Source organism: Colletotrichum navitas (assembly GCF_030913465.1).
Source record: "Colletotrichum navitas strain CBS 125086 chromosome Unknown LY79scaffold_2, whole genome shotgun sequence".
NCBI classification, from domain to species: Eukaryota; Fungi; Ascomycota; class Sordariomycetes; order Glomerellales; family Glomerellaceae; genus Colletotrichum; species Colletotrichum navitas.
This window is the reverse complement of record NW_026850548.1, coordinates 1,130,249-1,157,728: the sequence shown is the minus strand read 5'-3', so window position 1 is coordinate 1,157,728 and position 27,480 is coordinate 1,130,249. Positions and strand designations below refer to the sequence as shown.

The 27,480-nt window shown below is 55.0% G+C and overlaps 6 protein-coding genes across 6 annotated transcripts; 5 read left to right on the top strand and 1 right to left on the bottom strand.

The window, feature by feature from the left end:
* The first annotated feature begins 511 nt into the window (after nucleotides 1-511).
* LY79DRAFT_535738 (uncharacterized protein) lies at nucleotides 512-1,365 on the top strand. The gene has a single exon (XM_060556540.1). The coding sequence runs from the start codon at nucleotides 616-618 to the stop codon at nucleotides 1,030-1,032; it is 417 nt and encodes a 138-aa protein (XP_060420261.1). The 5' UTR covers nucleotides 512-615; the 3' UTR covers nucleotides 1,033-1,365.
* A 1,903-nt stretch (nucleotides 1,366-3,268) lies between these two features.
* LY79DRAFT_146955 (uncharacterized protein) lies at nucleotides 3,269-3,761 on the top strand. Its single transcript, XM_060551018.1, has one exon. It carries the CDS (start codon nucleotides 3,362-3,364, stop codon nucleotides 3,635-3,637), a length of 276 nt encoding a protein of 91 aa, XP_060420260.1. The 5' UTR covers nucleotides 3,269-3,361; the 3' UTR covers nucleotides 3,638-3,761.
* Nucleotides 3,762-11,882: 8,121 nt separating this feature from the next.
* LY79DRAFT_586291 (fungal-specific transcription factor domain-containing protein) lies at nucleotides 11,883-14,866 on the top strand (the record flags this gene model as incomplete). Its single annotated transcript, XM_060560615.1, is given in 3 exon segments — nucleotides 11,883-12,997; nucleotides 13,082-13,481; nucleotides 13,496-14,866. The coding sequence occupies 3 exon segments, from the start codon at nucleotides 11,883-11,885 to the stop codon at nucleotides 14,864-14,866; spliced, it is 2,886 nt and encodes a 961-aa protein (XP_060420259.1).
* Nucleotides 14,867-18,212: 3,346 nt separating this feature from the next.
* On the top strand, nucleotides 18,213-19,659 carry LY79DRAFT_665301 (Sucrase/ferredoxin-like-domain-containing protein; the record flags this gene model as incomplete). The annotated part of the gene is made up of 2 exons (XM_060563037.1): nucleotides 18,213-18,641; nucleotides 18,925-19,659. 2 exons carry the CDS (start codon nucleotides 18,213-18,215, stop codon nucleotides 19,657-19,659), a joined length of 1,164 nt encoding a protein of 387 aa, XP_060420258.1.
* Nucleotides 19,660-20,677: 1,018 nt separating this feature from the next.
* LY79DRAFT_683619 (oxidoreductase FAD-binding domain-containing protein) lies at nucleotides 20,678-22,575 on the top strand (the record flags this gene model as incomplete). The annotated part of the gene is given in 4 exon segments (XM_060564614.1): nucleotides 20,678-20,865; nucleotides 20,902-21,417; nucleotides 21,427-21,895; nucleotides 21,943-22,575. Coding segments are annotated over 4 exon segments (1,509 nt in total). The 3' UTR covers nucleotides 22,279-22,575.
* Nucleotides 22,576-22,760: 185 nt separating this feature from the next.
* Nucleotides 22,761-26,828, bottom strand: LY79DRAFT_504494 (phospholipid-translocating P-type ATPase; the record flags this gene model as incomplete). The annotated part of the gene is made up of 3 exons (XM_060553514.1): nucleotides 22,761-22,878; nucleotides 22,932-23,341; nucleotides 23,394-26,828. 3 exons carry the CDS (start codon nucleotides 26,826-26,828, stop codon nucleotides 22,761-22,763), a joined length of 3,963 nt encoding a protein of 1,320 aa, XP_060420256.1.
* Nucleotides 26,829-27,480: the final 652 nt, after the last annotated feature.

Here is a 27,480-nt window from a genome sequence, read left to right as displayed (position 1 = left end):
GGGGCCGATGAAAGTGGAAGGTGGCTGCCCCTGCCCTTGGCTCCGTGTCCGGTCCCTTTCTCATACGATGATGGGTTGCCACACACATGTCTCCGCAAAGGACCAACATGGCCTGAGCCGCGTCCGTCTTGTGTGATACTGAGCTCCGCAAAGGCCAATGTCGACGATGAAGCGATGAGGCAAAGATCTCACCCCTCCCCCCACCAGCCAGCCAGCCATACACACCTGGTTCGTTCCTTGGCCTGCGTTCCTTGCAAGTGCCAGTCCATGGGCAAGGGCGGTTGGCTAGCGTCCGATCAAACTGTGGGAGCCACTGAGAGCGTGGTTCGCTTTATGAAGCCTCTTTGGGCACAGTCATCCCAGGGATGCTGAATTCCGCACCGTAGCATCGCCCTCACATACCGTAGAGGGACCGGAATGATTACCTCAATGGATGGGTCGCAGACATACTTATCGCCCAAGGCTAGGGAGACATGCCCTCAGCAAGTCCGTCGTCGGGGCGAATTCAAATCCCGACAGCGGCGGGCATAATCGATTCAGCAAGGCATCCAAGCCCGCTCTCAAGGTCAGTCCTTTCGTAAAATACCAGCGCGTATAATCAATCTACCGACGATCATGGCGCCTCCACCCAAGTGCCGGGCCGCCGTCAGTCATGTCCTACTTGCGGCCCTGTCGACCAGGGCTCTTCACGAATGGCTGCTCCCCTTCCGATGCCAGTTCCCCCACCACGGAGGAAGTAAACCGCGGCCCTTAGCGACCTGCATACCCCAAACTCTTCTCCTAGTACGCCATCGAATGAACTGGGACGTAGGTGTATTGCCGAGTAGAGAGAAGTGCAGTTTGCACCCATTACCCCTATCCAAAACCGGCAGGGAGTCTACCCAAGTGGGGTGTTGGGTGAAATTCACCACCCATGGACTGCTGATCAAAGAGGGACACCAATTGCAATATGGAAGCGTGGGTTGTACACAAAAGTTCATTAGAACCTTGATCCAACATGACCGAGGGTCAGCGACACATCTACCACCCTGATCAGTACTTTGGTAGTGGCCGCACTTGTTGCTGTTATCCTGCTGCCTGATTATGGAGTGGAGAAAAATAGGATAGGATGACGGATATGCTGGAGAAGGCTCCCATAAAATCGCTCGGCGGCAAGCCGTTGTACGTAGCAAAATGCCATGCCATGGTAGGGGTAAGGGAAGGGAAATGGAGTGACTAGCCTATGTAGGCAGAGTTGTCTGCTGGACGGAGCGGAATGCCGAGTCTAACTCGATCCGGCCCTTGCTGGGTGGTGTGAAGGCTCCAGATCCTCTTGTCTCCAGGTTACATGGCATCCGGGGGTGACAAAAAAAGAAAGAAAAAAAAAGGCCGCTTTTCCTTACCATTACCACATGGCAACCGGCCATCTATCTTGTCACCCGTGTGCATGGCAAGTAGGTCGAAGCATACGGGCTTCATGTGCGGTAGTCCTCTCAAAGAGTGGCGATGATCCGCAAATCTGAGAGTTTCTTCGTGGCACCTCGTTTCGTGGTGTACAGGCTGAATAGGATGCATATATCGCCGGTTCCGTCGACGTTGACATCTGCCGACTGGCCAGACCGATTTTCACGGATTTCCCATGCAGCTCGCTACCGTAGCATCCGAACCGTTCATACTACTCGGCTTGCGTGGTGTCGTCCAGTCAGCTGTTTTGTCGGTTGAGATGAGCGATCTTGCTTAAATGAAGGACAAGCAGGAATCAACGGACCCCCCCCTTTGCCCTGCTCTAGCAGTGATTGTCTGTGTATAGTGTGATTGTGTCTAGTTGCTGCTCAATGCAGGTTGACTTGGGCATACGTTAATTGATAGTGTCTGCAAGTTACTGTCATAACTTGGGCAATCCAGCAGAGCAAGTTCGTATCTCTATTGCACCCGCAAGGGTGTTCTCTCCGCCCAACCGACAAGAAGTGGCTGCTCAATCAAGGGTAGTCGTCAATTTCAAGAGCAGATAAGAGTTACAGGTTGAGAATCCTTGCATATTCGAGGTTGACGAAAACTGGTTGCTGCCAGATTGCAACAACGATATCGGCGTGAACGTTTTCCACTTCAACGCCGTTTGAGCGCAGGTATGTAGTCCTCAAGATGCTGCCTAGGTACGATGAGGTGCCTCATGCACCCCGAATACGCATTCGAGCGTCGTGCAAAAGCCATCTCGGTGCCAATGCGACTTCATACGGAGGGCGAAGTTGCCGGCATTAGCGCAGAATCAATGGGTTGGGCGACCTCGGGGATGTGATGTGGTCGGGGAAGTGTGTGGTGAAGAGCTCCTGCATCTTGATCGGCAGAGCCACATAATGTCCAGACACATGTTTCCGTGCCCAGTCAGATTGTGATTATTGGTCGCCTCGGATTTGTATACTACGAGAGGGACGACGCATGGCATACGAAAGCTTTCGCTGTCGAAATGGACCTTGAATTATCATCGTCCGGCCTGCGTCGGTCTTCATTTGGTGAGTCGTTTTCTCAAGCGAACTCCTGCCCGCCCTTACGGGCGTAACCTTGGTCGTATCAACGCGGCGGCCCAAATATGGCGAGGCAGAAGGATGGAATCGGCGTTCAAGCTCGAAGAGGAAGTCGGTCGGTTGCTACACCTTGTAGCACACATCAACCTGAATCCTGCATCAGACCCTGCCACTGAGCCTCTGCAAATTTCTAGAAGGCCATGCGATATTTTCGTCGGTTGTTAGCGCGGTCCTTTTGTCATCGCGACGGGTGTTGAATTCTACCGGGCGAAGGCTGAAGTATGCACAGCGAGGTTGCTGTCAACCGTCCAAGATTCAACCGCCATTCCGTCTGGATTGAAAATGCCATGGGCCTAGGCTCGCCAAGGTCTCTCCCCTCGTGGTTGGCGGAGCCGCTTGTCAAGATCGGGTAATACGCGCGAGTCGGTTATGTTCTCTTCGCCTCCCTCGCTGTAGTTCGGCCTTCGGCCTTTCTGAAAGCTGTCATCATGCATGTTTTGCACCCTTGTGAGAGAAATTTGGCGAAGATCTTTAATTTCTCTTGAACCAACCGTCTGCAGAAGTGCACAAGGCAGGTCGTTACGGTGTACGTTGCGGAAGAGTAAACTTCTTTGGCGCCATGGTTACCCGCAAAAGAACCCGAGTGGGCGCTTGCTTGCTTCCGGTCCGCACTGAAAACCAGCCACACACCCCAAATCCAATCTGTCGATCTTGCTAAGGAGACCTTGTCAATAGTTGACAGTATTTAAAGCATGTCAGCGGAAGCGACCCTTGCGGCGAAACGTCACTAAGAAATCCGTGGTGAAGAACTGCCGCTGCACAGTGATGTTCCTCGTTACACCTGTAGCAGTGGTTTACGAATGGGTTCCCGCGTCCCCGGATCGCACTGCAATTGGGGCTTGCAGTTGCTGTTGTGGCTGGCACTTGCAGACATACATCGGACGTTACCAACCCACCCATCAAGGCGTAAGTCAGGAATGTCAATTGCCGACGAGGCGATCTGCAAACGAAATACCCTCGGCCGCGATCATGGTCAATTTCTTGTTACAATACCGTCGTGTCTGTGCAGCATTTTCCTGCTGATCCGTAGTAGACTGACGGCCGCTGTCATGTTGTGTATGATGGTATGTTGTTGACAACAGTCGGCTTGTAGCCCAAACGTTGCGGCCTCGGCCGAAGAGCAGATCTACACTACGTGATAACAATAGAAGCCACGGTAGTCGTCTAGCTAGTTGCAGCAATGCATCTTTTCGCGCGGGTCCTGCTGTGAGCGGCCGCTCGGAGGGTCCTAGGTAGAGAAGTGCGAACAGCAGCCGACGTGACCTTTAATGGGTCTGTTGTGCGGCAAAGCCGGTGCATTCCCTTATCAACGGCTACTCGGCCACTAGGAAGTGGCCGAGATACGATTCAGGGATTTTTGCGATCTTGTTGAGCATGACAAGATGCCTGTAACATGCCAAGGCTCCTGGATAAGGGAGAGTAGGGCGGGGGAGAGCGACACTTGGGGGCATAGCCCGCTATGAGTGAAGGCGAATAGTTCGGTGTGCCCAGCCCGCGGGTGCATGACTCGTGGAGCGAGCAGTCGACGAGTAGCGTAATTCAAGGTGAGTGACCGAAACGCCTTGGGCATCGGGACTCGGGGGTTGCGTCCGAGCAATGGGGGGCTCTGACGATATTTAGGGTGATATGATGTGTGGTTTGGTCCATCATCGGGACTTGTCGCGGCTTCCTGTAAGGCGCTTGGGCGGCTTTTCGAGTGCCGAAGAGGTGGAGCGGCCCATTGGCAGACGGGTGCTAGTCAAGAAGAGCATCAAGCCGTGATGGCTTGAATCCACAGCGGATCTTGCTCTTGGATCTTGTGCGAGTGAGCCCTGGGCGCGGGTCGAAAGCCGGTCTAGTCTAGCTTCGATAATACCGAAGACCCTGCCAATAGGTAATCCACAACCCCCCCCCCCCCACCCTAGCCATGAGCACTGTGAGGGGCATGTCAGCCCGTCGAGAATGGCCCCACATGGTCCGGTGCGATTGGGCTGATCGCACTCTCTAGTTTACCGAGTTCGAAGATGAATGTGGGCTGGCTACCGTTAGCATTGGCATTGGCATTGGCGTAGGGGCGGTGTTGATATCGACGTAACATGGTGGACATTGGTATTGTTGGAGTTATTGGAGTGACTGATGACTGGGTGCCGTTACTCCTTAGCTCACGTTAGTCCAGTGTCGGGCAAGAGTCGAAAGTCGAGATCCAGCCCCGGGGCTTCTGCGACCCTCATCTATTTGGGCGCGTTAAGGATATCCCACCGGCCAGTCTTGAACAACGAGCAGGCGAGCAGGGCGGTCGCGATGGAGGGAAATCCATGACAAGCTTGGCACTAGATCGCGGGAATGCAGATTACATCGATGAGCAGCTACAGCGAGCGTCTGCGGACTGAGCCAGTGCCCATTTCTTGCAGCTTGGCTAAAGCTGGTGTACTATTAGTGTCGTGGTCAAGGCTCCAGAGTACCTACGGGAAAAGGACCGGATATACGTAGTATGTCCATTGGTGCAGGCAACCATTTCCAGCTTCTCGGGAATTGCTACCAGCAAGGGCCAGGGGCGACGTCTCGCGCAATGTCTCTCTTTTGGCTAAGCGCACACGTAGCGAGTTGACCGGGGGAGCCGGTCCGTCAGGCCAAGGTTGAGCTGAGCGTTAAATTAGGTTGGTTCAATCGAAATCATACCGGTAACTCGTTGGATGCGTATCCTTATCCGCACAGACTACAGCCTCCTGTTTGGACAGGGAGTTCGTTCGGGTAGCGCAGGCAGTGACCTTGATGGGCTCGTAGTACTTCTGGCCATGTGCGGGCACATGCTGCAAAGGCTGATTACTTTTCATGTCAATGTTTGGTAAGTCAAGGTGTGAGTGGGTGAAGGGAGCAAAGGTCAGCTTGTCGAGGCATGCTTCAAACATTGCCTTCATCCGTTCTTCCTTACCTCGAGGTAAATGCTAAGCCTACCGAGGTACCTAGTTAGGTGCCTAAGCCGAGGAAAGAAGTACATACATACACAGGTGGGAAGGCAGGAAGATAGCCTTACCCAAGACATGAAGACTCTAAAGTCACAGTACCACGTAGGATCGAAAAGGGAAGGGCCGTCTAGACTCCCGTAGTGCCTGCCTATGAAACTAGCCGTGATCTCGAAAGAAGAAATCCGGAATCCTGGAATTTAGGCCTGTGAGATCAGGAGACAATTCCACTCTGGAAATAGGAAGGAAGGATCAGGAGGCGGCTTTCCACTCGGCTCCATCGACAGGGAAGGAAGTAAGCACGAAAAAGAGGGGAGCTCTCGGCTTTGAGGAGGTGATGCAGGCCCTACGATGTACACATTCGCTATCGGGTAGGCAGGTATTCATTCGTACGTGCAGTGTACCTTCTTCCATTGGCAACAGCATGGGGGGGGGGGGGGGGGGTGAAGAAGATGGGGGGAGGAGTGTTGCCCGAGGCAAGCTACATTTCCAACACCAACCAAGGTACCACCTAGGCAGGTACGCTGTGTGTGAATATGCGAATTCGTGGTGAGAGCACAAGATACGGCGGGATCCACGAGTGGGAATGAGAGTCCCTCTTTCCTCCAGTATCCCCCTGCAATCGTTTATCTAGGCCATCGCAACTTTCCTTCTCGCCAGGCGGGAGTCGTCCACCCCTATCACCATTATCCTTGCAAAGCCCGGCGGATACGGGCGCGGAGCGGTTGACGAGGTGGAAACAGTAACGCCCGCGAAGTACTGTAGTATGGCACGAGGACGGCAGTTGGCAGTCTCAGCAACCACTCGCTACCCCGTTCTAGCCTCTTCTCCTCGGTACCCGTGACGGGAATACGGAGTAGATGCGTATGTGTATGTCTGTCCGAATTGGCACAGGCCACATTGTGTCCTTTAGTGGAACCATTCCCCACTGGCGGAGGCGTCTTCCTACCCATCATTTGCGAGAACCATAACTGCCTACCTAAGGAATCTTGAGTGTAACTGCACACCAACAAGACAATACGACGCAATGCTACCCCGGGGCCGATGTGCTGACAAGACGCCGCAGAATGGAAGCCGAGGTGACGTGCTTAAGCCGCCAGAAGAAGTATTCATATCGCCCACCCTTGCCTGCTTGGTCTTTATTGGCAGCGGCCGCCAGAGGGAACGGAATTCGCGTGCGTCCGAGTACACTACACGTCAAAACAAGAGATGCCACAGATGGCTTGGCGTTGATCGCACCCTTGTTAAGGACGTGGGAAGGACGGTATGCTAGGTAACACCAGAGCTTGAGCTTCTTGCACACATAACCTACCCCCGTCTTCCACCAATATTCACTGTTTCGTCAACGGCAATAGTGAGGTAACACCCAAACATACCGAAAACGCAACCAAGATAGAACAACTGGCTGCACCTACGCCCTGCTGCGGCGCAGGATTCGTGCTGCTAAAGTCCGGAGTCGGCCCCACCGACGAGAGTAGCCCCGCAAAATGCCTAAACCCGAATGAGGCAATCGTTTCGTTGACCTATGGGCAGGGACATTGGGCATCTCGCCTGCTCTTAGCTGACACTTCCCACTTAAAGAGATAATCTCGGGTCCAATTGCTTGTAATCGTTCGGGTGCTTGGCAGAAGAGGCGAAGTGAAAAGAGAAACAAGAGAGGGGCGGAGGCGGGGTGACGACGGACGTCGTAATATACAATGCATACGGATAGAACTGTTGGAACCACTCGCTCACGGTTGGCGAGTCCCCATTGAGCAGCATCCATGCTAGGACTGAAGTTCCGGGAGGTGCCCCGGTGAGGAGCCCTGCCCGGCTACGCAGGAGAGCCTGCACTTGTTGTCCGACTCGAGGTAGAGGACAATGGAGCTCGAATCACGGGTCTTGAATCCTTGGACAAGATATGGGTAATGCAATGCACAAATGGAACCCGGTCCTTCGTCTCTTCTATCTTACGATGCCTGGTATTGCGAGGTCGGGTACCAGAATGGACAAACGATAGATAGGGTTTCCGTCAGACGGGAGCCGGCCCCCTATGTTGAGAAATGGTCGTCGGCCACCCAAGTCTATCTATGTGCATCCATCTCCACGCCCACATGTCAAAAACAGCTCATCTTGACAGGCATCAACGACCACCAGGCATATGTGATCATCAACCATGCTTAAGGTTTGATGCCACCCTACGGGACCTGCAGCTAGCTGCCTTGCCTTCTTAAACACTTATACCTTACATAGTACCTTGCCCAGTGGTCTACAAAGTAGACTTGTTGAGCTTGATGGCTTGCTGAGCCACCGCCTACGGAAGTGGGGTGAAAGGACCAGGAAGATCCATAGGTATCGAGCGCGGATAACACAAAGATATCAAGAGGGAAAGGAGGATTTTCCGCCTTCCTTGTCGAAGAGCCGCTGTGAAAGTACGTATCCTTGGTTCCTCGCTCAGGTTGGTAGGTACAGATAGATATCGAGGTACTTACACACTACCTAGGTACCTGGAGGCTAGAGGTAGGTAGGGAGGCAGTCCACTGCATTCCATACAGTACGTACCGACGGAACTCCATATTCCACCACCTCGTTAGCTCAAGGTAAGTCGGTTCTTACCTCCCCCAACCCACTACCGGTACATAGTACCTCGGTGCTGTAGAGTACATTAAAGTACTCGACACCAATATCCACGTCCGCTTCTTACCATATTTCATCTTCAAAAAAGGGAGGGAATAGTAGGTTGAGAATCGCCGACCTTTTTCTTGCCTGCCCACGACGCCATGATATCTTCTGCGCTTATCAGTCCCTGGCCAATTCATCCGTCCCGTTTCGAATTCGGCGCCTCCATGGAGCGCAGACCAGAGCCTGTCTCAGCACGGAGGTGGCAGAGAAGACGCTTGTTGGAGGAAAACGGGGTCAAGCTGGTGCACGTTGACGACACTTGCGCTATTAAGCAACGGCTCCCCTGCATTTCACTCCAAGTTACACCCAACTACTCCGTGTATCGACTTTTCGATGCAACGCAACCCCGGAAAGACCACGGCGTCGGCCGGTCCGGTGTGACACTGTGGGTGAACAACGATCCCTTCTTTTTCCTGCTGGTTCTTTGCCTGGCCCAAGATCATGAGTACGGAGCAGGCTGCCACGCTTCTACGGGTTGAATCAATGACTGCACCAATGCAGAAACAAGAGACGACCGGCCGGTTTCCGTGACGAAGGGACCCCCGAGGGTCAGGTAGACTCGTTCGAGCTCGGCGTCACGGATAACGACCGACGACGGGGTCGAACGAGGGGCGACTGATCGATCCCCGGTCACACACACAGAAAGGGCCTCGACGCTAAGAGGGAACGAAGGACAAGGCAGCGCTGTCGCTAATGGTTTTCGTTACACACAAAACATCCTACTGCCAGATGATCTTCGGTACTTCGTACAAGACTGGGAGGCTGCCAAACCCGCCGCCAAGGCGAACATTCTGCCGTCGGTACCGGCAGGCACTGACAGCCTGCCAGCTCCCTCCCTCCCTCTCACGCCACTCTTACAGGGGTCAACATGCTCGCAGAGCAAAAGAACCTGCCCACCTCGTTTGGTTTGGGGGCACAGTTCATTACGGCTACAGGAGAAGACACAGCACAAACATGGGCCACTCTATTTCCCTGACATACCAAAAACCGAGACCGATGCAGGCCTTGTCCAGTGCCCTCGGCAAGCGTCGGTGCGAAACTTGATTGCTCAGCGCCCAGATGTCTTCCCTAACTTGAGCTGACCTTGCCCTCTGTATGCACCCTCTCTGCCCTTTGCTGCATACTGCGCTGCCGGCTGCAGGCCTGAACTGGTCCGGTCCGGTCCAGATCTCCACAGCCCTCTATACTGTCACGGTGTACCCAGGGCGATGGGATTGACCTAATGAAGACATGCCGGACGCGTCTTATTAGCTTCTAATATCGCTGCAGGGGGGGGGGGGGGGGGCCAACCTTGTGCTTGCTCGTGGACCCCACAAGGACGTTGCAAGAACTGCTCTAGGCCCCCCAAGACGGGCAGGTAAATAAGGTACTTCGATGCCAATTGCATCCAAGCCAGACGGTGAGGTACCTTCTCTTTTCCTACGTACTCAAACCTGCACGCGTTGCCTCATGGCGCTCAACAACCCCGGTCTTGAGGCACATTAGCAAAAAGGGCCGCCGGCCCTGCATCGCTGTGTTGTGACGCCGCAGTCGTGTTACTGGTTACCTGTTATGCGGTACGGATTAGACCACATTTAGACCACATTAAGACCAAGGCTCGACGCGAATTTAGTGCCGTCAGCTGAAGCCTCCATCTGCCTAGGTAGGTAGAGTTCGCCTGTTCCCGATTACGTACCTTCCCTACCTGCCTACGTACCTACTTGCACTATGTACGTAGGTAATGCTCAGGCTGGCCTCCTCCAGGTTGACATGACGGTTGGTCGAGCACTCCAACCCCGCGCTGAGATCCACAACCGCCTCTCTTGGACTGAACCAACACCCGATTCGGCCTACTCGTTATTTTTCCCCCCCTCTCTTGAGGCAGTCGGAGCCCTATCCCGTTACGTCCGTTTCGCCATCCGGGCTCACCCTGGGTGGATCGCGGCAATGAATTTTAACCCTCATCACGCATCCTGCGATGTTCCAGCAGCCGGAGAAGACGAAATAATGACACAAGGAAGGTAGCCAGCCGCCTCCTGCTCCTCCTGCTCCACCACCACCACCACCACCACATCCTCCTCCTCCTCCTCCTGCTCCTCCTCCTCCTTCTCTTTATCTTCCTCCGTGCATCGCCCCCGGTGTACTCGTCCGGTGACTCCATATATATGTCCTTATGATTTTATACGTCAAAGCATTGATTATACTGTCACTCAAATTTGGGGACCGCGAAGATGATGAGGACACTCGGTACGAATTGTGAACTGGTATCAAACTTTATTATGTACCTGTACATCAGCAACAACACCGTCTCATCTCATCCTTGACATCGAAAATCATCTGCACGACAGAAAATTAAGGAAGGATCGGTGCCGTCCTTCCGTCGTCTTCAGTAACAACGTCGTCACTTGATATTGCCCTTCCACAGCCTAGACCATGCCTCGCACGTTTTCCCTTCTGGTCATCTCCCCGTCTTATCCTTCCCGCCCCCCATACCTTCAAGGATCCCTAGCTCAAGACCCCCCCCCCACTTCCCTGACCCAGCCTTCTTAGGGTGTCGACTCTACCGGCTGCCCTCCCTTCGCGGCTTCTCTCCTCTTTGATCCCCATATTCCACCCCCCCCCCCCCCCCCTCCGATGCACCTTCCACAGCGTGAACACCCCCCCCCCGGTCATCCACTCTCACTCGAACCCTTGCAAGGATGCAGCCAGGATTCCCTCATCGAGCATAACTGGACCCAGCTGCCCCGTCCTGCCATCGCTGTGCCTTATTATACTGCGACACTGGGTACAGGCCCTATCCGTCAGGCTAATGCTTGGACGGAATGCGAATTGTGCCTTCGGAATACGTAGTGAAAGCTCTGCTTCCCTCCTCTTACCCTCGACAAGGCGATTCTCACACACGCCATGCCGTCGGTCCCGACAAGGCGCTAGGTTGGATTAGCTTCCTCTTCACCCCTCCCACCCTACCTTGTCAAGCCGAACAGATGGCGGAGACGCGGGCAAGGGCCATGTAAGATGCACCGCACGTGTGTGCGCCTAGAACGAACGGTACTTCTTACCCGTCCTGTACACTTGCAGCACTCTATCGGTGCCCCCTTCCGGCTCCCTTCCCCAATCTAATGAGCCAAGCCAATCCAGGTTGTTGGTTCTCTTCCTTAGCGTCTCCTTTTGGCCCCTCGGTGTATCTCTCTTGCAGCTTGTTACCCTAAGTGTAGCCGAAGGGGGGGAGGGGCAGCTCCTATGAACATGTGTGTACAAGTAGGTGGATTGGATATGCATACCTCGAGGCGCTCTCTGCGCCTGCCCAACTACTCAAAAGCCACCCGTCTCCATCATCCTGCTCACTGTCACTTTCTTCTGCCCTTCTTCTTTCACGTCTTCACTTCCCGAACCAACCACACGAACGGACAAGTAATACAACCGTGCTGTTACAAACACGTCGAAGCCGCCAAAATCGGATCGATAGGCCGTCCCTTGGAAAGAGTCTTTCTGATCGAACTCCCGGATCTTGGTCAACAGCTTCTCTCTCAGCACACCCCGGCCGTGGTATACAGATTCTAATAACAGCAGTGTGCCAGCAAGTTACCCGGTCGACTCTGGACTTCAGCGGCATATTCTATCCATATAGTCCTCCATCCTCTCGACCACGTGTACATTGAGTTGACTGCACTCCAAACTGTACCAGGCCGTCAATGCCCAGCGGCCCTACCGTCTGCGGCATCAATTTGCTTTTTTTTCAATGGGTTTTCTAGCTTTGGAACCTCACTCTCGTTTGGCCGCCCCAGACTCTCCTCCTGGGCTGGTTAGCCCTTCTTCATCCTCCTACTCTTCCAGATCATCTCCTCCAGCGGAAAGACCTTGGAACCCCGGATTTGGCTTCACCTTTCCTCCCATGTCCAACTACGAGCATGGCTCAGCGGCCGGCATGTCGACTGTTGGAAAGAGCCTAGAAGATGGCCCGAGCCGTACGACTTCGGCCCAAGGTGCCCCTCGGCAGCAACTACCTTCATTGAGCAGCCTGTTTGGACCGCCGTCTTCAGTCAGACCTTTGCACTCGCCCTCTTCCGACCGACCCGGCACATACCCGGCGACATCTCCTCTGGACCGGCCGCGCATACCACAGCCTCACGGGGATCGTTCTTATTCCACCTCATACTTCCCTCCGCAGGAAACTTCACCGGCCATGTCCCAGCCGCGCAGTACCTATGAAGCGAAATACGACCATGAGAGGCAAGCGTTGCATGGGCTGTCTCACTCTTTCTCGGGACCCGGATCCCCAAGATACCACGAGTCAGAACATGTGCGACCCGAGTCCAGATCCGACGCTGGCTTGAGTAACAAATGGTCGATGCACAACGAGACAGCAAAGCACGAGTATGCCCTCGTGTCCAGAGAGAGCCATCCTTCCCTACAAGCCTCTCATGACAGAATGGGATATCAATATCCCAGCAACAACGACCCGTCTCTCTACCGAGACCACTGCCCCTCATCCGGGTCCGGTCTCATGCATACACCGACGCAAACCAGCACGGCGGGCTCAGAGGGGGTCCCGTCAAAGGATGGCCTCGGCCCCAAGATCTGGACGGGAACCCACTTTCTTCCTCGGTTTGTCCGCGCTGCCGAAGTGCCAGGAGAGGGCATGTGCTACTTTTACGACGATGGTAGCCACTGCAAGACTGTCATTGATGGCGAGGCGGTCAATGCCCACTGGGGCGTGACCAAGGCTGGAAAGCCGAGAAAGAGGCTAGCGATTGCGTGCGTCACTTGCAGAGAGAAGAAGATCAAGTGTGACCCGGACTACCCTCGCTGTGTGCAATGCGAGAAATTTGGCCGCGTCTGCAAATTCAAGAACGCGTGAGTACTCGTCGATGCGGGCTCCCGTCGATGTTGAGCTCTTGGCCTTTGCGGCGTATTGTGCTGACAAGAACCGAATTACAGACCACGAGGCGGCCACAACACGTCTCCATCAACGCCTCCCGCAGAGACAGACGACGTGCGACGGTTGGGAGGCTCGGCCAATCCGAACGACATGCACCGGCCCGGCAGTAACTCTAGTGCCTCTGTCTCCCCGCGTACAACATACCGGCAACCGAGCCCAGAGCCCTCGATGCCTCATAAGAGGATGCGTCTGGGTTTCGACTCTTACCTCTCAACGAGGGACGAGCCTCCGGCGTCATTTAGCCGTACAGCCGAGACGGCCAAGGCAAGCATCTCTTGGCAGCACCGCCAGCCAATTGAGCTCCCTCGTATTCACGAGGACGTGTTGAACCGAGCATGGCAATCAGATCCGTACGTCTCCGACCCTCAGTCAATTAACCCCGTAATCTCCTCCTTCTTCGTACACACCGACAGCACCCTGGCCCTTGGCTTTTGCCTGAGACACCGTTCAAATCCTGGGTGATCGATAATGCTCATACAAAGTCACCAGAAGACATGATGCTCACCTATAGCATCCTCGCCGTCGGCGTTGCCTTGTTGAACGGGCCCAAACGAGCCGCCCACGAATATGCCCAAGTCGCCTGCTATGCGCAGCAGCGTGCCGCCTCCGGCCTCCAACTAGTGCAAGCCCGTCTCCTGCTAGCGCTTTACTACATGTCCCTGTCCAACCCGACCGAAGCAAGCGACATGTCGAGTGCAGCTATCTCGACGGCCGCGTACCTGCAACTGAATCTAGAACTCGACAAATCGATGGAAGCGCATCTGGCAGTGTTCCCCTGCGGCTTGAACAGAGCAGGGTTTGCGGAAAGTAGAAGACGGACTTATTGGGCGTGTTTTGTACTCGAACGACTCAACGGCGTATCTCCGAACCGTCTGAGCTTTCTCAACCCCAAAGATATCTTCATCCGGCTGCCGTGCGAAGCAGAGGTGTTTGAGAAGCAAGAAGAGTCACAGGTCCCGTTCTTGTCGACACAATTGCCTAGCGCATCCAAGTTGGCTGACGAGCCTTTGGCACTATCAGCTTATCTTGTTCAGCTAGTCAACCTTTGGGCGGAGGTTATGGCTAATACATACAGATCCGCCCAGTGTTCCTCTGTGGACGGCGGTACCACTGCCTTCATCGAAAGCACCACAAAAATGTTTGTCGGCTGGCAGGAGTCTCTTCCGGAGCGATTTACCTACAATGCCGGCAATATGGAATTGGCTGCTCAGGATGGAACTCTTAGTACGTTCCTTACAATTCACCTTCCGTACCACCACGGCCTGATCAAGCTCCACCGACACATCCGCAACACAGAGCGTATTGCCCCGGCGCGACGGCTGCAACACCTGTGGCGGATAGATGAAGAAGCAAGACGAGTGCTGGACATCACGGGCATGTTGGAAGTGCTACTTCGAGCCAGACGAACCCCATTGGGCGCACCCTCGCCGTTCATGAGCTACGTCATCCTGGAAGCCGCCGACGTACTCACTGCCGAGGGCTCTTTCTCGGAAGTCTCGGTCCTTTTGGATCGACTGGCTATTGCGAGTGCCGTAGTCGATGCCGCAAGTACAGTCTGGGAGGAAGCACGAGCCCACCTAGTGGCCTTGGAACATCGACAAGACGCATTGAGGCTTTTGCGTGACTGCCAACCCGGGGACGTATCACTAGCGGGGGGCAAGGTTTTCCTCAACATAGACGATAAAGAGGACAGCAAGCTGCCTCTGGGGAACTGCTGGCAGATGGAGGAGCCTATGGGCGCAACATTCGGAAAATTCATGGATATTATATATACGCGGAGTTAACGGCCTCCTCAGCACCAGACTTTTGCTTTTATTCTTCTGTACCTGTCCTGCATTTATGGCGTCTAGGTTGGTATTTGGGCCTTCTCTTTTTTCTTCCTTTTCTTTCTTTTTTCGGGTGTATCCGAAGACACGTGGAGTGTCGAAAAAAAAAAAAGCATATATGGCGATTGCCAAATGTGGCACGTCATGTCCTTCTGTTCACATTGCCTGAACATTCATCTATGTAACACTACATATACCCTGTACATGAGGACATTAATACGAGGAAACAAGTCAGTCTATAGGGCTTGACAGTAGCAGAGACACGCATAGCGAGAAGGGGGAGAGAGCTACAAAAGCAACACGAGGCCAATATGAAAAAAGAAAGAGTTGGCAGTACCCTCAGCTTACTGCGTACCCTTCTGCCCTATGGGCATCCCTTGCATCGTGAACACTGCAGAACTGGAAGGGATCTGTCTGCACGTCTCAGGTTGGCCGCAGAACTGGCATGCGGACTGCGGCCTGCGGCATGCGGCATGCGTCGGTTCGGCTTCCCAACGGTATGTGGTACCCTGCTCTACCTAGCTATCCTGCCCCTAGCTACAAATATGCGAACCCTAATTCTCATTCCTGACTCTAATTGTAGCCATAAGTTCATCACTAATGCTAACCTGAATCCTTGTGTCTATCATAACCAACCCTACGTGACAACTTGCTTTTACGACCTGTCAAAGAGCTTCTCCATCAATAGAGAAAAGAGGATGTTTCTGAGGGGAGAGTGGGGGCAGAGCCTGTGATTGTATGAGAGATGATGGCTGGAGCTGAGGGCAGGGTATCCCAGTCCAACTATGTCGGGATGCAACTGTACTTTGGTACATACATGAGAGTTCGGACGGGGGTTAGGGGGGGGGGGGGGGGGTGCGTCGGTCGGCAGGTATACCTGCGCAAGGAGGCAGACGGAAGCGAGAGACACGAAGATGCATGGTCAGATGGGACGGCGGCGGCGGCTGCCACGATCCTTCGGGAGAACATTTCTGTGTGTTGCCACCCTACCATGCAGCGACGCTGACGGTGGTGATACGAGCCAGGGGTTGTTGACTGACTTTTCTCACTCCCTCTCCCCTCTCCATCCAGGGCCGGCCGGCCACAGCGATTAGGCCTTTGGCACCCGCGTTGGAAGCGAACCAACGCGCTCAACGGGTCGTCGGACCGGTGTGGCGGACCACGCAAAAAAACACCTTCCCCCCCCTTCCAAAAACCTGCGCAAGGCATGCCACTACTACTCACCGGTCGTGGAGAAAAGGTGTCTTTCCGGTGGGGAGCCCAATCTCGCGGTGCTGCATGGAAAGGAGATGTGATATGCGCCGTATTGTTTCGATAACTTCTGCTGCCAAGACGAGGGGAGCTGGAAGGGGAAAGGGGGTGGAGGGAGGGGACAAGCCGGTTTTTGTTTGACTTAACCATGGTACCTTGTTGGCTCCAGCTGCTGGAGCTTGTGAAATCCTTCTGGAGGAGGCCGGCATCTTTGGAAGCCAAAATACATGAGAGGCAAGAAGCGGAAGGGGGTGCGGCATGGTTCATCCCCCCCCCTGCCACCGTCATCTCTCTCTCTCTCTCTCTCTCTCTTCCTTTCTGTGTGTGTCGCTCGCTGACACTGAAAGAGCCTCAACGTAATTTATTTCGCGAACCCGTCTCCGCCAACCTTGGCAATCTAGGTACATGCTCCGCCGCAACCACAGTCTATTCTCCCCCAATACGGATACTCAGCGAGACATCCCATCTCGGAGCTCGAGCCATGACGGGCGCTATGCGACTACACGGATACGGGGGCTGTGTGATTTGACTCCTATGGAGCACTCTACGTGTGCCGCTGTAATTGCCGTGATCGCCAAGCCGAGTCCTGCTGAAGTGCCGTGCTCCAAGGTCGCAGAGACTCTGCGGCCTCATGTTGGTCGGAGCTTCTGGGTTGCGTGCACGAGATGGATGTCGTTGGCAACTGCCTGCCTCCCTGCTCCTCTCCCCTTGCCCAAGGTGACGGTCAATTGTGCGCTGGAATGTTGAAATCGAAGGAGGAGGCTCTGGGCCCGCAATTCCTCACTCGAATCGCCCCCCTCGCTTTCTCGCTTTCGTGTTCCCTTCCATGGCCGTGGAATGCTTAGAAGGGGAGAGAAAGGTTCAAGGATTGAGGGAGGGGGAAGGGGCCAACGCGTGAGAACGACCTTATGACGATGCGAAAGAGGAACACCCTGACCGTGCGCGTGCACCTGCGCTCTTCCTCTATCGGCGCCTATCTCGCCCGAACTGGCCAAATAGCACCGTGCAGAGTCCTTCTTGCTAGGTTGCTCGCGGGTCAACACCCGCGATTCGGATCCGAGGGTGGGTGGAACTCTCCTCCTCACCCCCTCCCTCCCCTGAAAACAAGCGGAGACTGGAGGGGGAAGGCGTTTTTCCGTGACATTGACATTGCAACAAGCAAGGAACTGGCAAGTAAGCACCGGCGGTACCCGAACTGACGGAGGGGCCAGGCAGGCCACGATGTATCAGTTGTGCGGATACCAACGCCCATCAGAAGTGGTCCCTAGTTATCGGCCAATGGAGCCGGTTATTGTCGGGGAAGTACCTTATATTGAATTAGGTAGTGTACCCTGTGTTTGATTCGAACTCAATACGCATCTAAGATACACTAATGAACCTGACGGACCCCGCCTTGCCTCTTCCCTCCGGTCTTGCTTGTCTCCGTCTAACTCCCGTTCAACGCCGGCGCCATTGCAAAGTCCGTGTCCGTGTCCGTGTCCGTTGCCAAGCTCCCGAGACTGGTTTTCTTCTTGTCATCCTCCAAGGTTCCAACTAGCGAAATTGTTTAGTAGCTACCGATTATCAATTGTCGATTATCTATTATCGCAGATCCCACCTTGGGTTGCATGCATCCCCTTCACATAGTAAGCACCAGCTGGCCTGTTTTGACGTCGCGCAGGCCAGCGGACAAACTCTTAACGGGGCTGTTTCATTACATAAGCCACATGCTTATGTCATTGGCAGAAGGCTTTGCTATTTCCCTGTGACCGCCGAGAGGCCGAAATGAGTAGCTGGTGGTCATGCTCTATCTACCTACCTGTGTGTGCCCAGAAGAAAAAAAAAAGTAAGAAGTAAAAGAAAAAGAAAACAGAAAGACAGCCAACACACTTCATCGCTTCTAAACGCGGGAGCACAGCGTCTCTAGTGACTGAGATACCGTAGTACCTGACACTTTCGACGTCCCAGTACACAGCGTGCGGCGTGCAACGTCCGCAGGCGAGTACAGCAATCCTACTTTTCTTTTCCTCTAGGCGAAGCCGCACCGCGGTAGATGTATTCCGCGCCAAGAGCCATGCTGCGCCTTGCGCGGGGCCGCCGTATGGTGAACTCGTGTCCGGTCACACTCCTGGTGTCGCCGTGCGTAGTTGCCGCAACCACAAGGTCATCGTCGTCGTCGTCGTCGTCGTCGTCGTCGTCGTCGTCGAAACAAAAGTCGGGGCCCCAACCCCGGGCCCGGCCCTCGGGTCCTCCGCCGCCGTTTGAGCTCGTCCCGACGTGCCCCTCGCCGACATGCGAGTGCGCCGCGACCCCGGCTATGCCAGACGGGCTCGAGATCGACCGCAAGGCCCCGCTCAACGGTGTCATGTCGGCGTACGCGGAGCAGGTACTCGTGTGCACGGGAAAGGACGACTGGGCGTCGCGTATCGAGGAGGAGAACAGCGGGGATAACCTCGCGGCCGACTTGAAGGAGCTGTTTGGGCGTGGAGGCACGTACAGCGATGTGAGTTTGTTTCCTTTTCTTTTCTTTGGTTTTTTTCTTTCTTCCCCGGTCATATATGTATATATATGTGTGTGTGTCTGTCTGCGTGTGTGTGTGTGTGTGTGTGTTTGTTTGTGTATCCGGGAAGGAGTATACTCTCCTTAGGAGTCATAAGGAAAGCACCAGCAGAGTTGCTAGCTTTCGGAGGGAGACGAAAGGCTGGGCAGCACCCCCTATTAGTACGAGTTACACCAGGCAAGAGAAGAGACTGGCTGACGGTAAGTGAACTTTCCCACAACAACAGCCATGGCACAACATCTCGGTCCTCAACGCCTCGTTCCCCTCGTCCACGCCCAAGCGGAGCGAGCTGCAGACGACGAGCGCCTACCTGCTCCCGAGCTTCAAGTACGTGCCTTTCCTGCCGCGCGTGAGCTTCGACAGTGTGCAGGCGCTCGCCAAGGGGTACCTCCTCCCGGAGACGCTGCATCCGATGCACGACGGCCTGTCGCCGATCCACCGCGACCGGCTGACGCGCAAGGAGGCGTACCGGTCGCTGCTGTATGGCGTGCGAGATGTTACGGACGTGTTGGTTCTGGTGTGCGGGCACGGCGGACGGGACATGCGGTGCGGCGTAATGGGCCCTGTTCTGCGGGACGAGTTTGAGGCGCGGCTCGAGGGGGCCGGAGTCGACGTCGCGAGGGGGCCGATCGAGGTCGACGAGAGCGGGGGCGAGGTGCAGAAGATCGGGCCGCCCGAGGGTAGAGAGACGGCGGGGCGTGGGGGAATATCGGCGAGGGTCGGGCTGATCAGCCACATCGGTGGGCACAAGTTTGCGGGCAACGTGATTGTGTACATACCGCCGGGTCTGCGGGCGAAGGGGGGCGAGGCGCACCCGCTCGCCGGAAAGGGGATCTGGTATGGAAGGGTCGAGCCGAAACACGTCGAGGGGATCGTCAAAGAGACGGTCCTTGAGGGCAGGGTGATTGCCGACATGTTCCGCGGCGGCATCGACGAGAACCGGAAGATACTGAGGCTGTGAAGGGACGCCGTGTTGGAATAGCGCAGCCGATGTATAGGAGCTAAATGTATAACAGATGGTGGGGTGAGATATCTCCCCTAGAGTATTGGGCCAAAGGGCTAGACTTGATGGGAACTCGTACACCAGATACACAGCAAGAGTTACGGGATATGACGTTCCATTCCGGGTCTTGTTAAACTCTGCTTCGGTCTCACAATCTTACAACATTGTACCCCCAGGATGGGTGTCCTGCCATACTGGTCCAGTCATCTACCCTTGTTACTTCAGAGAATTGGCCATAGAAGGTTCTAATTCAATAAGATGACGCAGCCCTAATTCATGACCTATGGAGATTCCTACCCGTCGCCCATCATCGGCTGTCGTGCAAAGCTCGACGAAACAAGCCTGATATTACTGATTCTTAGTGACGCAGAGTGGCTAGATTCGTGTCGTTTCAAAGGTTCCTTTGACGCGCGTCTGTTTCACTACCATGGAGCATCAGTGTGCATTTAGGGAAGCCCGGAAGTAGGGTAATCGGTCAGACGAAAATATCAAATTGACATACTAACAGAAACAGTACTTTCTCGACTTCAGACTCACAGAGAATATCAAAAAGATCTGCCAAATAATGTGGTCGGATCGAATTGAGCAAAGAAGTCCCACATATATTGCGTTATTGCAGAGCCAAATGGCAAGAGTCTTCTCATCCGCTACTAACAGCCAAAACCCCAGCGGTTCCTGAATACTGGGTAGGAAAATTACAAGACATTGGCTTAAATTCAGAGACAAAAAAAAAAAACAAAAAAAAAGGCTTTAAATGGTATATCGATGAAAACTGTTACTCGTGTCGAGTCTCCTCAGGGGTCGATGCTGCCAACTCGGCTCACGTGACCGTGCACATATCCTTTGCCAGGCGAAACTAGTCCACTTGAAGCTCTCATCATCATTAATTTTGGCGCCTCTCACGACTTCATCGCTCTGAATAATGTACACGACTTTCAAATGGCAATAAGACTGGAACAGGGCGCGTAATCCAATGATGGGCTCTCCGGCATTAGCATCCGCAGCAGGTGTGGCTATGCGACGGCCGCCTGCCGGCCGGGCTCTTACCCACTCACAGCGTCAGCTCCGGGCTGTCTCGGCCGCCGCCGCAGCTGCATCCCGGTCCGCAACACCAACTACTGTGGCGTCCTCCCCTCATACGTCACAGCATTTCTACAGCTCTCAGTTCAGGCATAGAGATCTCGCGTTGCATCGCGGAAGAGCACTGCCAAAGACACTCGCCGCCTCTCATCGCCGTCTGAAGTCCACGTCCACGTTTACTACGTCCACGGCACCCAACGCAGCCACCCTGAATTCCCTTGCCGAAACATCACAAACATCATCTTTCATAAGCCCTCGCTACCTCCCCCTTCTACTCCTCTTCGTAATAGGTGGCGTCGCTTGGGACTCCCAATGGCTCTTCCCCTCCACGCCCACTTCCACCGACCCGGCCGAGCAGACCATTCTCGGGTCCGCGCGCAAGTTCATCCCATTCGCCGTCGTTGCCCGCGAGCAGGTCTCCCCGACCTCCTTCATCCTGACCCTCAAAGCACCCGCGAGCAGCCTACCCGGCGTCGCCTCTCTGTGGAACGTCTTTGACCTGTGGTGCGTGGAAGTCAAGCAGCCCCAGATCCAGGTCGCGAGGGAATACACGCCCCTCCCTCCGCCGCCCGGGGCCGCGAACGAGGACACGCTGAGGCTGTACGTCCGCGCGGTGCGAGGCGGCGAGGTCTCGACGTACCTCAGCCGGTTGTCCCCTCACGCTGCCGACGGAGGCGCGGGAGACACCGTCGAGCTCCGCGGCCCTCACGGGGAGTTCGACCTGCGCTCGCGCCTCGGCGGGCGAGGCGACCGCGTCGTGTTCCTCGCAGGCGGCACGGGCATCGCCAGCGCGCTGCAGGCCGCGCACGCCGTACTCCCCCTCCCCGGCGCGCCGTCCATGACAATCTTCTGGGCCGTGCGAAGCCGCGACGAGATCCAGCAGGGCGGCGGCGACGCGCCGCCGACTGGGACGGCGTCCTGGTGGAGCTGGAATCCCCTTTCCAACCATTCGGCGGGCGGCTCCGCCTCCGGCTCCAGCTCTGCCATCCGGGCCGAGGCGCTGACCCTGGAAACCATGGGCCCGTCGCCGGTGAGCAGGGAGCTCCTCGCGCTGAAGGATAAGTTCGGCGACAGGCTAGATATTCGCGTCGTGGTAGACCGAGAGGGCACTGCCGTCCGCGACTCGGACCTGGCTGCTGCCCTGACGCAGCCCGGCCCCAGAGGGCTCGGCAATCCCTCTGCCCCCCGTTGACGCACGCCGTCGAGGGCTGCAAGTTTCACTCGCAGACCGCGCACGTCGGCATGGTGGACGGCGCTCCGAACGCCGGGAAGCGGGGCCAGTTCAAGCATGACGACTGCGCGTGCGCCTCCGGCGCGGCCGCGCCGGGGAAGAACGTGTTCGTGGTCTCCGGGCCCGAGGGCTTCGTCCAGGCTTACGCGGGAGCTAAGCTGTGGCGGGATGGTGGGCAGCTGCAGGGCCCTGTCGGCGGGATGTTGGGCGCGTTGCAAAAGAAAAACCCCGGCCTCTTGCAGGACTGGATCGTCCTCAAGCTGTAAGACGGTTGATGTCGAAATATCTGTACAGTCTTAGAAAGTACCCTCAACCCATGTACAACCCCAAGAGAGACAGAAGCATGATGTCTGAAGAGACTCAAATTCGATAGCGCCATCTAGATTTGGGCTGTTTGATCGTCTATCCATATGATAAGAAATAGTAGAAGGTACAAGCTTAATTCTCTCTTCCTAGTGAAGAGGGGACTTCTCTCTACGAGCTAGACCAAACAAAGAAACAGCCTCTGGTAGGCTGTGGAAGGCCGCAGAATACTCCTGCAGGCAACAACAGCGATGAAAGATCCGAGTAAACAACTATATGCCGTACAAAGTGAATATTCCGGCCCGTCAACTCCGCTTAACAATGCAAAAGCAGCTCTTCCCTTTATGGCTGCCAACTGTAGTCGACCGACTCCTTAGACGCCCTGCGCAAAGAGCCTTCAAGATAGATACAAACGAAGATCATACAAGCATGCTGACGAGGCTCTCTACGTGCTCTGCACCTTTCTGTACGACGGCGGCTTCATCGTTCTCCTGATGAGCTTCACCGCGTAGGGTGGGATAAGCGATATAGCCGCGATGGCAAGGACGCGCCAGATAAATCCCCTGCTTGGTAGTTAGTGATTGCCTAGTGGGAACGGGGTAAGCAAGCAGCTTACAGAGTGATGATGAACTCGAGGTCGAAGTAGCCACCCAGGAATGGGATGGAACCCACAAAGGCGACAAAGGTACCGACGATGGAGATGATCATGACTGGATGCCAAGTCGTAATTTCAATGGCAACCATGAGTAGCTCATTGAGCACCAGTACGGTGTACGACACCGCCACCATCTTGGGGCCGTCGACTTCCGTGAGAATCTGCGAGAGGCCTTGGATTGTGCAGCCCTGATAAATCGAAACGGCAACCCAGACGAAGAAGGTTCGATATGATAGTGATCGGCCGGACGTGAGTTCCTTGTACAACTCGGGATAGAGGTTTGCCAAGTTCTCGTCAACGTCCTTATCGAGGACGAGGGAGAGTACAGGAAAAGCGGTGTACACGGTGGAGTATCCCACGAGAAGCCAATCCTATTTGACGGTTAGCACGGAGGATGTTCGTGGCTGGTTGCCAAAAAAATACCTTGTAAAGGCCTTCAGGCTCGAATTTGATGGCGATGCTGTACATCGTCTGGCAGACAGCAATGATCAATCCACGATGAATGACGAATTGGGCGAGCTTGGCGCTACGCTTGTAACTGTTTCGGCCGTGCCAGACCAGGAGCTTGGTTAAGTGGAAGAACTGCTCAATCGAGAAGTCTGCTGCCAAACTGGCCTGTCGACCCTCCTTGCCTACGATACCAACACCGACATCCGCTGCCTGAATCATGGAGACGTCGTTGCCACCATCACCGATACAGCAGACGCGCTTCTTGGTATACTCCTTGATCAGCCTCGCAATCTCTGCCTTCTGCGTCGGCGAGCATCGGCAAGCCACGACAGTGGGAAGCTGGACAGCAACGGACACGAAGTCGATCCTGAAATGAGTAAGAAACAAGGCCAGACTCTCGCCGTCAATCAAGAGGCAAGAGTCTGTCTTGCCACGGAGGAAGTCAAGATGGTCCTGTGCGTTGTCCTTCTTCTTAAGCTTGGAAACGGTGTAGATGTACTGACCCCGGGCGACCAATTTGGAGCTTACGGCTACGCAGCGTGCGGTCTCGACCTTGTCACCAGTCAACATCCAAATCTTGATGCCAGCGTTCCTCAACAGCTCCAAAGATGGCTTGACGTCTTTCTGTAGCTTATCCTCCACGCCAGTGACGCCCAGAAGCTCCAAGTCGCGCTCAAGGTACTGAGCCACGACACGTTGCATACCGGCGTCGCGGCCGGCGATGGCCAGAGACGCCGCCTGATAACTTCCGGTGAACTCCTTGTATTGTTCGTACGACAGACGCTTCCGTCCCACTACGAGTGTGCGCAGGCCCTCTCGAGCCATGTTGGATGTTTCCTCATCAAGCCAGTCGTTCTCGGCGACAATGGGGCTCATGACGGTGTCAGCACCCTTTTGGTAAAACCAAATCTCGCTGTTGGCGAGATTCGGTGCTGTTGACTGCGCGTGATCGAAGAATTGAACGATAATGCCCATGCGCTTCCCTTCGGACGTAAAAGGAAATACATCGAGGATACGTACGCGGACAATCTCGCGGCCATTTTCCGTTGACTCGAGGATCATGCTTGTTCGATCGCGATAGGCGAGGCGAAGACCGACAGACTCGGTCCAACGGACGATGGCAATCTCATCAGGAGAAGACGCCTGGTATGAAACTACAGTCTTCCCATCTTCCTCTTCTGTTGTTGGGGTCACATTGTGGCACAGCGCCAGAGCGAGGACAACATCTCGGACGCGAGACCCGATTTCTCTTCTCGTCCGGGTCGCTCCGACGTTCGCCGAGTTTGAGAATGTTGTGGACGGCGTCATCAACATCGTATGCGATGAGGGGTCGGTGGTAAGCGGAATATGAAAGCCTTGCTTGACGTACGATGTGACCTCGTCCATGGCCTCGTTGGCGTAGGAGACGGTGCCGACATGGATTTTCTTCATCTCCATCTCGTTCTGTGTCAAAGTGCCAGTTTTGTCACTAAGTAGATACTCGATTCTTCCCAAATCTTCGGGGATCGTGCTCGTTCGAACAACGGCCCCAGGGATGCCAGGATCGCGTTGAATGAACCATGAGTACGCGCTCTTGCCCATGTCGAGGTTAACTCGCAGACTGATGGGCACGATGGTCGAGAAGAGGATCAAGAAGCGCATAATCTTGATGTACCAGACGTTGCCTTCAGTGTTTTCGAAGCCTTCCAATGCCACGAGGATAATGGAGAGCGCCAATGTCAGAGCGCACAGAATCTTTGTTAAAGAGTTGATTTCATATTCCAAGAGACCGGTCTTCGACCGCGAGGGTGCAGTTGACAGCGCGGACCTTGTCTGTGGCCCGGTGTACATGATGACTGCTAGCGTGGTAGCGTTAGAGGCGATGACCGTGTTCGCCCATGCTGTATTGTCGATCGATAAAGGGGCCGAGGTGTTTTCGTCTCCGTCAAGGGCTCCCTGCTGGTTTTGGGCCCCTCGTTTGCTGGGCATTAGCTCGATAGTGCCCAAGAACTCATTTACTTTTCTATCCGGTTTGCCTCCAGTGACGCGTAGACGAACAAACTCCTCCGTCGGCAGTGTTTGCGACAAGGGCGACGCCAGCCGTAGCTTCCAGTCCGTTTCTCCATCCAGTTGGTCGGTTCTGATGAAAGTTTCGCCAGTTGCGCCACCGCCATTGTCACTGTTTTCAACGTCTTTGCCCTTGGTGGGCAGTTTTGCGTTCTTGGGCTCTTCATCCTCCGTATCGACCAGCAACGACTCCTCTTCTACGATGACCTCCATAGCTGGAGGCGCGTTAGAAGTCTCCGAGGTGATACACTTCAAAATGACCACATCGGCAGGGACTCTTTGCCCCTTGGTTAACTTGAGAACATCGCCAACCTTGAGGTCGCGCGATTTGCGGCTGACTTCACGAACGACTGAAGACGGCTCTGCGACGGGCCCGTCCCCCTCGGCTCGCTCTTCCTCTTCCTGAATATCCGAGAGTCTGTCCTGGTTGTTGACCGAGTTTTTGCCCTTTACCCTCATTGAATCAGACTTGAGCCTCTTATGAGACCTCCGCCCAGGAGCCATGCCTCGACCAGGCTCGTCGAATGTCAAGACAGTATAGGCCTCCGCATTAGCCTCGTTGTCTCTCCTCCTCCTTTCAATGTCGTCGTAAGCCTCTTTCCCCATAGTGATGACAAGGACAAAGGCTAGTGGTGCAACGTATGTTGTAAGATAACCAATTCTTAGGGCGGGAATTGCTTGGGATAAAGCGACCAGTAAGAAGTACATGTTAAAGAAGAAGGAGAATTCGTTGTACAGTGTAACGGGCAGAAAGGTGAAGGCTGTGTATTTGGCGTTCGATACCAAATTCGGAGGAAATCTGGTCGCTTGCGCGGATCCTACAGCGACGAGACGGGAGCTCGACGGGTCGTCCTCATCTTGGTCTTGCCCATCGTCCTTGTTTGCCTCTTGTGCGCCTGAATTTGACATGAAGCTGGGTAGCCGTAGGCTGGAGGTGAGGCGCCCGAATCGGTCTCCGGCGAAGGAGCGGCGTCTGGGAGGCGAGCCGCCAGGGAGGAGAGGTGAATCATCGTCGGAGCCTGCTCCTGTGGTTCCGTCCCCGTACCGTGACGAAGAGCCTTCGGCTTCGGCGAGAAGGGCTTCGGCGTCCTCGCTGGCGCCATCGCGATTCTGGCCGAGTTCTCCATATCCCCTGGCCTTTTGCCCTGCCCGGCGTGAGCCCCCCATGCGTAGATTTCGCAGTGCTATACGTGGCGATCGATGCTCGGTGTTTTGACGGTCTTGGCGGAGGAGACCGGAAGTGCGTTCGGTGCTTGTGGTCGCAGGGTCGAGCTCCTGAATGTCGAGATCGAGGTCTGAATCAGACTCAATCTCCGGGGAGCCGGGCGGGTCCGCGGAACGATATGAAGATGAAGAAGGCATCCCGCCCGCATTGGGAGTGGGTGTATGCAGACAACAGCTTTTTAGGCGGGTTCGGTGGTGTGGGAAGTTGCGATAGAGTTCGGTAGCCGGTGCCTGTGCTGTTGCTCGAGGAGCTGCATCGGATGCTTTCGGCGGGATCGAGATAGCAGATAGCACGAACGCTGAGGTATGTGCGGTGGTGAGCGGAAACCCTCAGTCACAATGACGGTGCTGATATTGGCAAGACAGATGTCGTGTCTCGTCAAAAGATGTTGTGTTTTGGACAAGTAACGGGTTGTCGCAAGCTGTGTCTAGAGGGTCGGATTGGAGGCTTGGATGAGGTCGCCTGGAAAGGCTGAGCCAATCCAATTGGGTGGAATTGCTGCTATCCGGTTGCCTCTGCCAGGAGGTGGTATGGGGGAAGACAGCCGCGTGGCCTTTTGGCATGCCACATGTAAGGCAACCTGCTTGTGTGGCGATCAGCGCGCAGGTACCTAATGTAGGTAGTGCACGACGACTGTTACTGGAGCATGCCAATGGTCCTTAAGGACATGAGTAACACAGCTTCAATCACTAATAAGCCCTCAGCAGCAGCAGTACGCCTTCAGCTGACCCTCGGGTCTCTAGTGCGGTTGAAAGACCGTGCACGGTTCTACAGGACCTTGGTGGGCTC

Bases quoted from the DNA above. Each gene is read 5' to 3' on its own strand.
- LY79DRAFT_146955 (XM_060551018.1), top strand. From the start codon at position 3,362: ATGGGTTCCCGCGTCCCCGGATCGCACTGCAATTGGGGCTTGCAGTTG.
- LY79DRAFT_535738 (XM_060556540.1), top strand. From the start codon at position 616: ATGGCGCCTCCACCCAAGTGCCGGGCCGCCGTCAGTCATGTCCTACTT.